Source organism: Scylla paramamosain, chromosome 25 (genome assembly GCF_035594125.1).
Source record: "Scylla paramamosain isolate STU-SP2022 chromosome 25, ASM3559412v1, whole genome shotgun sequence".
Lineage (NCBI taxonomy): Eukaryota > Metazoa > Arthropoda > Malacostraca > Decapoda > Portunidae > Scylla > Scylla paramamosain.
The window spans coordinates 10,688,393-10,698,392 of record NC_087175.1 but is presented as its reverse complement, the minus strand read 5'-3'; the positions used below and the strand labels follow the sequence as shown (position 1 = coordinate 10,698,392).

Genomic DNA, 10,000 nt, shown 5'->3' with positions numbered 1-10,000 from the left:
TTCCACATTAACTGTGGGAAAAGTGGAGCACGTCTGCTATTACCCCTTTTGTTTCGTCTGCCAACATAGTTGTCCTCAAACCAATCAAGAAGTACTTGTAGCTCATCAGCGAGATTTTCAATTGTTTCATTCATATTGGTACAAATGCCATTGGTACAAATGCCAAGGCACTGATCATTTTAGCTTTCAAAGCAAAATCTGCATCATTATTGTATTGTCTAGAAAGTCGAAAGGGTGTCAGTCTTTTATGTAAATTTTGTGTCAGATAAAAAAACATCCCCGAATTCAAGTAGTTTAAAATGTTCCTGAACACTTTTGAAATTTGCCACCTTAAAATCACAGTAGATTGCTTCAGGATAGCATTCGGGTTGAATTTATAGAACCATACTAAATGATTTGTCATAGGTGGAACGTAATTTATTTGGAAGTAGGGCATATAGGACTGGATGAACACCTCCATGGATTTCTTCAAGAATGACAAACACTTGGGAAAAAAGGGGCGGTGTAATTTTGAACGTTCCATCAACAAATAATCTTTTGGATTTCTTCAGTAAAGTTGTATTTCTTTGCCTTCCGAATATAATAATTCTGCAAGACGCATTACCACTGTCACCAAGAAGAAAATGTTTTGATTCATAAGTTCTAAAATCACCATCAATCACCAGATCTTCTAGGTTAGTAGAATTAGCAGGATATGCTCTGACCTCCTTTCTTTTCCTTCGCACAATTTTGCGTAGAGCACCGTAAGTGGGCATGCTTGTGTCAGATTTCCTACACATTCGTTGATAACTTGCAGGTGTCTACTGCAAGGAGGAGGCAGTAGACACCTGCCGAAACGATAATTACTCCCAGTGAGGTCTAAAGCACTGTTCAGGGGGTGCTGTGAACTTATCATTAAACCCAGCTGTGACCTCACTGAACGTTTCCCTTTGTGTCTCACAACACAAGGGGGTAGTCACAGCCTGCCCTCTAAAGACAACTCTCTTCCTCCACACAAAACTACAAGCACCTAATAACACACACACCCTTCACTCAAAAATATTAAAATTATGGCGACTCCTACACCAGCCTCGGAGTCCCCATCTGGGGAGGGGACCATAAATGTTCCCAGGTCGGACTGCCTTTCTGTCGACGACCCTAAGTGTCTTGACACCCCCCTCAACTTTTTCTTCATTAACTTCTGCAACATTCGCGGTCTAAGATCTAATTTTCAATCTGTAGAACACCACCTCTCCTCTTCTAAACCTCATCTTCTTTTCCTCACTGAAACTCAGGTGTCTGAGGCAACTGACAGTAGCCCCTTTTCTGTTCCCTCCTACTTTCTCTATCGTCATTTTCGATCCAAAGCTGGATGCTGCGTTTATGTGCGCAATGACTTAACCTGCTCTCGTGCCCACGCTCTTGAATCTTCCGAGTTTTTCACCATATGGCTACGACTACAGAGTCATTCTCATACTAAATTTATCTGTGCTGTATACCTCTCTCCTAACTCCTGACTATAAGAAATTCTTTGACTACTTAACTTCCAAAGTGGAGCACATTCTGACCCTCTTCCCTTTTACAGAGATCTTCATTCTTGGAGACTTCAATGTTCACCACCAGCTTTGGCTTTCCTCTCCCTTCACTGACCATCCTGGTGAACTAGCCTACAACTTTGCTATCCTCCATGACCTAGAGCAATTGGTGCAATACCCTACTCGTATTCCTGACCGTCTTGGAGATACGCCCAACATTCTTGACCTTTTCCTGACCTCTAATCCTTCTGCTTATGCTGTCATCCTTTTTTCTCCGTTGGGCTCCTCCGATCACAATCTCATATCTTTATCTTGTCCTATCACTCCAATCCCTCCTCAGGATCCCCCTAAGCGAAAGTGCCTCTGGCGTTTTGCCTCTGCTAGTTGGGGGGACCTGAGGAGGTATTTTGCTGATTTTCCTTGGAATGACTACTGCTTCCGTGTCAGAGACCCGTCTTTGTGTGCTGAGCGCATAACAGAGGTGATAGTGTCTGGCATGGAGGCGTACATTCCTCACTCTTTTTCTCGTCCTAAACCTTCTAAACCTTGGTTTAACACAGCTTGTTCTCGCCCTATACATGATAGAGAGGTGGCCCACAAAAGGTACTTAAGCCTTCCATCACCAGAATCTCATGCACTTTATATTTCTGCCCGGAACCATGCCAAGCCTGTTCTCCAACTAGCCAAAAACTCCTTCATTAACAGAAAATGTCAAAACCTTTCAAGATCTAACTCCCCTCGTGATTTCTGGCATCTAGCCAAAAATATCTCCAATAACTTTGCTTCTTCTTCTTTCCCTCCTCTACTTCAACCAGATGGCACCACTGCTATCACATCTATTTCTAAAGCTGAACTCTTTGCTCAAACCTTTGCTAAAAACTCTACCTTGGACGATTCTGAGCTTGTTCCTCCCTCTCCTCCACCCTCTGACTACTTCATGCCACGTATTAAAATTCTTCGTAATGATGTTTTCCATGCCCTCGCTAGTCTAAACCCTCGGAAGGCTTATGGACCTGATGGGGTCCCTCCTATTGTTCTCCGAAACTGTGCCTCCGTGCTTGCACCTTGCCTAGTCAAACTCTTTCAGCTCTGTCTGTCAACATCTACCTTTCCTTCTTGCTGGAAGTTTGCCTACATTCAACCTGTTCCTAAAAAGGGTGACCGCTCTAATCCCTCAAACTACCGTCCTATTGCTTTAATTTCCTGCTTATCTAAAGTTTTTGAATCTCTCCTCAACAGGAAGATTCTTAAACATCTATCACTTCACAACCTTCTATCTGATCGCCAGTATGGGTTCCGTCAAGGCCGCTCTACTGGTGATCTTCTGGCTTTCCTTACTGAGTCTTGGTCATCCTCTTTTAGAGACTTTGGTGAAACTTTTGCTGTTGCCTTGGACATATCAAAAGCCTTTGATAGAGTCTGGCACAAAGCTTTGATTTCAAAACTACCCTCCTACGGTTTCTATCCTTCTCTCTGTAACTTCATCTCAAGTTTCCTTTCTGACCGTTCTATTGCTGCTGTGGTAGACGGTCACTGTTCTTCTCCTAAATCTATTAACAGTGGTGTTCCTCAGGGTTCTGTCCTGTCACCCACTCTCTTCTTATTATTCATTAATGATCTTCTAAACCAAACTTCTTGTCCTATCCACTCCTATGCTGATGATACCACCCTGCACTTTTCCACGTCTTTTCATAGACGTCCAACCCTTCAGGAGGTAAACATATCACGCAGGGAAGCCACAGAACGCCTGACTTCTGATCTTTCTAAAATTTCTGATTGGGGCAGAGCAAACTTGGTATTGTTCAATGCCTCAAAAACTCAATTCCTCCATCTATCAACTCGACACAATCTTCCAGACAACTATCCCCTCTTCTTCAATGACACTCAACTGTCCCCCTCTTCTACACTGAACATCCTCGGTCTGTCCTTTACTTATAATCTGAACTGGAAACTTCACATCTCATCTCTAGCTAAAACAGCTTCTATGAAGTTAGGTGTTCTGAGACGTCTCCGCCAGTTTTTCTCACCCCCTCAGCTGCTAACTCTGTACAAGGGCCTTATCCGTCCATGTATGGAGTATGCTTCACATGTCTGGGGGTGTTCCACTCATACTGCTCTTCTAGACAGGGTGGAATCAAAAGCTTTTCGTCTCATCAACTCCTCTTCTCTAACTGACTGTCTTCAGCCCCTCTCTCACCGCCGCAATGTTGCATATCTAGCTGTCTTCTACCGCTATTTTCATGCAAACTGCTCTTCTGATCTTGCTAACTGCATGGCTCCCCTCCTTCCGCGGCCTCGCTGCACAAGACTTTCTGCTTTCTCTCACCCCTATTCTATCCACCTCTCTAATGCAAGAGTTAACCAGTATTCTCAATCATTCATCCCTTTCTCTGGTAAACTCTGGAACTCCCTGCCTTCTTCTGTATTTCCACCTTCCTATGACTTGAATTCCTTCAAGAGGGAGGTTTCAAGACACTTATCCACCAATTTTTGACCACTGCTTTGACCCTTTTATGGGACTGGCATTTCAGTGGGCATTTTTTTTTATTAGATTTTTGTTGCCCTTGGCCAGTATCCTTCCTATATAAAAAAAAAAAAAAACTTGATTAGTTTCTTCCACCGTTTCAACAGCCCGAGATTTTAAGTTCGTAATAGTTTTTTTGCTTTTCCTCTTGAGCTGCGCCGACTGCGTGTAAATGAACATTGACAAATTTGACAATTTCTCCATCCTGTACATGAACTCTTGCTTTGCACTGCCACCTCTTTTCACATCTCCAAAATTCTGTGACTTGATCACCACCAACTCTATCAAAAATATAGATATATCCATCACTTGTAAACTTTACTTTCCCTCGCTGTGACAAATTTTCTGATGCAGTTCTCAAAGGGTTTGACACGAACAAAATATAATTTTCCGTTACACTTCCGTTTATTTTCGGATTATAGTCGGGTCCGACCTGAGTTAGACGAATCTGACCTGAGTGTGTCCAGGAGGGTCTCCGACCTGAGTGACGCAGTTGATGAATTTTTAGAAATTATTCAGGATAATTTTCTGTATCAACATAGCATGGAATCATAACATCAGTAACATTATAAAACATTTTTGTGTTTCACTGACAAGGAACAAGTTAACTATCTAGACAGTGGGGTGATTGTATAGTGATCAAACTACATGGCGGAAAGTAATTACCATTAAAATAATAGTGAACCATTAAAATAATATAAAACAATCCAGTTTTTTTTTTTTATGTAGGAAGGATACTGGCCAAGGGCAACAAAAATCTAATAAAAAAAATGTCTACTAAAAAAATGTCTACTAAAAAACAATCCTATAGTATCAAACAAAAAACCTATAAAACAAACCTAAGTTAAAAGTTCCTCCGGTGAAGGGTGACTGGGGACTGACTAATAGTCCCCAGGGACTGACTTATAACCATTTTGATGATCTGCTGCCTCGTAGACTTCAATATGGAAAATCGTAAACAAATTCGTGAGGCATGACCTTCCTTCATGAAGCCATGTTGTCTAAATGATCCCTAATGCCCCTCGCAATAACAAACTCCTGAATATGCCTACAATTCAAGCCTCGCTGACTGGACGATAGTTTGACATTAACGCTTTATCTCCTTTCTTAAAAATGGATACAACATTAGTTTGTCTCCACATTAGCGGTACCTCTATTGAATCTAGTGACTTCCTAAAAATATTAACCAACACTTCATTAATAACCTATTTTCATTTTTTTTTTCAATATTCTGAATATATTTCATATGCACCTGGTGATTTGAACTGTTCAACCCATTTCCTGTTCCAATGTTTCCTTAATTATGGGAATAACCATCAGCTTATCATTGTCCTCTCTTCTGAAAATTTGCTGGCTTTTCGATATTTCTTGCATATTCTGAGTGAAAAGTTAAAATAATAGTCGTTTAAAATATCTAGCCCCTTCTTCCGAACAGACTCTTTATCACATGTCTTTAAGGGACCGACTGGTCTTGCTCTTTTTTTTTTGGGGGGGGGGATGGTTTTCATTCTGTACTTTTGAAAAAAAAAAATCAACTCCGTGTCTGTCTTCATCTAGCTAGCTTCTTTAATCTCATAATTGCTCCTAGTGTTTCTCGTTAGCTTTGTAACTATTTTAGCTGATTCTTATATTGACCACTTAATCCCCTTTTCTCGCGCATTTCCAGACTTTTGATAGTAGGACATTCATGGAAAATATCAATAAGATACTCGACATAATTTCCAGACAGTGTTTGAAGGAGAAAGGCATAGTGAGTCCGATTATAAACGTACAGTGTATACTCATACTACTATGTGTAATCAATGTCCAACATAGTTGGAAACACTCTCCAACTCCCTTCACACTGTGTCTACATTTGCAGGGATGAGTGTGTGGGGAAGAGGTATTGAATGTACTATCCTATTATTTTTTGCTGTATTTTGTGCAGTTACTTTAATCAAACAGCATAGGAATGGCTTCATTAGGACTTATTTGGTTCTCTTTGTTGTGTTGTCCGTTATATGGAACTGTGAGTGGGACCTAACTTATGCCAATTTTACATCTTTTGATTAGATAGTGAATATTATCACAACCAGCTTCGTAATAGCTAAGAAGTCTACTGCTGTCTTGTCTTACCTTGGGCTCCTCTGCAAATTTCAGTTGTTTTTCCTTCTCCTTGTCCCTACAGAGGCATCTGCCCGTCTCACAGGACCACGAGAGATACACATGGTGAGTGGGAGCAACATCAACCTAACCTGCCACGTCAGCGGAAGCCCGGAGCCGCCCCAGCAGATCCTCTGGTACCGCGGCACTACCCTCGTCAACTACAGCTCCCGAGGTGGCATTAGCGTGGTGACGGACAAGCTGACGGGCACTTCGAGACTTGTGTTGACGCGGACAACATCGGCCGACTCTGGGAATTATACTTGTGTTCCGGCTAATGCTGAACCTGCCTCTGTTAGTGTGTACATACTGAATGGTGAGTGTTATGTATTGTTTAGTGCGCGCGCGCGTGTATGTGTGTGTGTGTGTGTGTGTGTGTAAAATGGGTAGTTTTGTTTAGAGAGAGAGAGAGAGAGAGAGAGAGAGAGAGAGAGAGAGAGAGAGTGTGTGTGTGTGTGTGTGTGTGTGTATGTGTGTGCGTGTGTGAGTGTGTGGTAGCATCGGTAGCAGTCGCTGTTAATGTTGTCGGATACGATACAATAGAGAGTAGAAAAATGTATTATACCAGAGGGGAAGTGAAGTCCCTGTGGAGTGTTAGTCATGTTAGTCAGGTAGGGCGATGCTGTACGTACATGCAGACGGCAGGCGGCGACGGGAGTGCGGAGGAGGGAAAGGATTCATTTATAGCGACCTATGACTTTTACAGAATTCACATTGATGATCAAAAAACAATTGTGTGCAGGTAGATGTTTAAGAATCGTTTAGAAGAGACTCAAAGGCTTCAAAAGGAAAGGTAATCAAAGACTGATGTTGATAGTTTGAAGGATGTGACTAGGTAAAGAGTGCATGGAAACATTGTTACGGAAAAACGATAGAGGCCTTTTGGTCCATCAGGACCAAAAAGCACCCGGGGCAGAAAAAAAAAAAAAAACTTTGCAAAAAGTAAATAGATAAAATAATAAGAACAATAATAATAATAATAATAATAATAATAATAATAATAATAATAATGATAATAATAATAATAATAATAATAATAATAATAATAATAATAATAATGATAGTAATAATAATAATAATAATAATAATAATAATAATAATAATAATAATAATAATAGTAATGACAACAAGAATAAGAACAACAACAGCAACAACAACAACAACAACAACAACAACAACAACAACAACAACAACAACAACAACAACATCAACAACAGCAGCAACAACAACAACAAAAAATAATTAGTAACAGGCATTATTTAGTTAAAAAATAAAGGTGAAGAAAAAAAAGTCTTCAATCATCCAACACTGAACTGTCTGTCAAGATAAAGTGTAACTGCAGAGAGAGAAGATATGGCAGTGGTGACATCTAGATGACGTGGAGGAGGGAGAGATTAAAAACAAAAACAAATGTGGAAAGAAAATGTTGGGGAATATCTTTTGTCGTGGTGTTAGAAGTCACGAAAGGATCGTATAAAATTTAGACATTTATAATTTATGAAAGTTTTTTTGGGCATGTTGAGGGACAGATCTGCATGATTCCGGGTGTAAATGTAAACGGCGTGAATTTCAGGAGACAGAAGGCTGTGGGTCATCTGTGTATCCCGAACAGCACTAGATGATGAATTGAATGGAAGTTTGAATAGATATCATGTTTTTAACTTTCTATCCACCAAGATGGTAAGTGAAACATAATGGAGACAGGCAACGCTTGTGTTTAACACTGAGATTTAAGTACGGAGAAAACTGCTTAAAATGTTCTTAGCTCGGATGTTAGGGTGAAAGAATTTCATCAATCGAAAGAGTTGTTTGAGAGATACACAACACATATTTAAAGAGGGATACTTAAATCTGAACCAGATGGTGGAAAATTCTGAAAATTCAAGAAAGTGAGAGCGAGAGCAAGTCAGTGAGCGTTACATACATAAGGCCAATAGCAAGGTGTGATTCGAAAAAGGAGTTAGAAGACATAGGAAGTGAAAGAAAAAGAATTGCTCTCGGTAACCTCAAATATCTAGGTTTCACTGATTAGGTTAGAAATTTTGGCAAATTTGTACCGTAGAAATAATTATTTCATTATATTTCTCAAGAGGAATCTCTGTGGTTGAAATTTACTTATTTAAAAATTTCAGTGAAGCAAAGTTAAGGGTTACGTTACATTTTCAAGGTCATTTTTTCTACCGACGTTGATACATAATATTGTCTGAACTGTCTATTTATTTATTTATTTATTTCATTTTATTTATTTTTTTTTTTTATTTTTTTTTTTTTTTTTCTCCCTGCACTTGGCCTTTATCAAAGGTAGCCATTTTTGTTGTAACTCCTCCGTGAGGCCTTGGTGCTTGGCCTCCTATATTTCGTAGAGGTTTAGATGGTTCCTCCCCCCCCCATTACCTCACCCTCTCTTCGCGCAGGAAGATTTAAAGCTATGCCTTAACTCCCAGAGCTATGCTCATGTTGGCTCCCAGAGTTCCACGATGCAATAGCCGTCAAAATATATGGTTGATAAGAAACCACTTGGCGACAGATTGAAAAATATCTAGCTTTCGTACTCGAACTTAGGTCCTCGATATTTGGACAACGCCTCCCCACGATGAACTCGTATTACTCTGTAGAGGTACTGCACATATGTTAGTGGACACAATAGTTGAAACGTATGATATGTGTAGTATGAATAAACACAAGTAATATGAAAATTCTGATATTGGAACAGGACTCAAATCCATGTTGTTATGAAGATCTAATGACTTTGCCAGGCTTCATGTCTCAGATCTTTCATGTTGAAAAATTCGGATTTTATTAATTTTCATTCGCATTACAAAATCGAAGGGATGAAATCATAATGTTATTTTAATATTTCCGTATCCTTTGTCTTACTGTTACTGGTGTCATTCTTGTCTTTGTTCTTGTGGCTGTTATCTTTGTTTTGTTACTATTGCAATAATTGTTGTCGTTCTTGTAGTTATTGATAGTGACATTATTTTTGTCCCTTTAATTGCTCCTACTGTTGTCGTTTTCTTGTTGTTGCTATTCTTGTTATTATTGACATTGTTGTTCTTCTTCCTACTGTTTTGTTATTGTTGCTCTCGCTCTTGCTGTTGCTGGTACTGTTGTTGTTGTTGTTGTTGTTGTTGTTGTTGTTGTTGTTGCTGTTGTTGCTGTTGTTGTTGTTGTTGATGCTGTTCAAGTTGCTGCTGCTGCTGTTGTTATCGCTGTTAATTTTGCTGCTGTTGTTGTTGTTTGTTCTTATTGCTGCTATTGTTGTTGCTGTTGTTCTTGTTCCTTTTAGTTTTGTAAATTTCTGCTTCTTCACTTTTTTTCTCTTCACTCTTTTTGTTGCTGTTTCTCTCATTTCTTCATGTTTTTATTTTTATTTTTTCTCTCTTTATTTTATTTTTTTCGCAACTCCATTCTCCCTTCTGGGCTTGCTTGTCTTTCCGCTCTCTCTCTCTCTCTCTCTCTCTCTCTCTCTCTCTCTCTCTCTCTCTCTCTCTCTCTCTCTCTCTCTCTCTCTCTCATTCTCTTTATTCTCCTTCCTTGCAGCTCGCTTTCCTGTTCCTGTTTCACTTCCTTGTCTCCTTCCTCTTGTTCTCTTTCTCAACTATATTTTGCAGCCTGCTCCTTCTCCTCCTCCTCCTCCTCCTCCTCCTCTTCCTCCTTCTCCTCCTCCTCCTCCTCCTCCTCCTCCTCTTTCTCTTCCTCCACCTCTTCCTCTCCTCTGTACTAGTCCTGTTCTTCCTTCGCTTTCCATATGTATGTCTTTTTCTTTTCCTCCTCCTCGTCCTCGTGCTTTTCCTCCTCGTCCTCCTTCACTTTCTTC

General features: G+C 40.0%; 1 protein-coding gene and 1 pseudogene across 1 annotated transcript in view; one reads left to right on the top strand and one right to left on the bottom strand.

Moving 5' to 3' along the window:
- The window catches only part of LOC135113202 (protein amalgam-like), a 46,396-nt gene that overhangs the window by 18,693 nt on the left and 17,703 nt on the right, over positions 1–10,000 (top strand). Inside the window, exon 3 of the mRNA XM_064028339.1 lies at positions 6,206–6,496. Within this exon, the coding sequence (XP_063884409.1) occupies positions 6,206–6,496 (291 nt within the window). The remainder of the gene's footprint in view (positions 1–6,205; positions 6,497–10,000) is intronic.
- Positions 8,720–10,000, bottom strand: part of LOC135112985 (integumentary mucin C.1-like) — a 5,275-nt pseudogene continuing 3,994 nt past the window's right edge.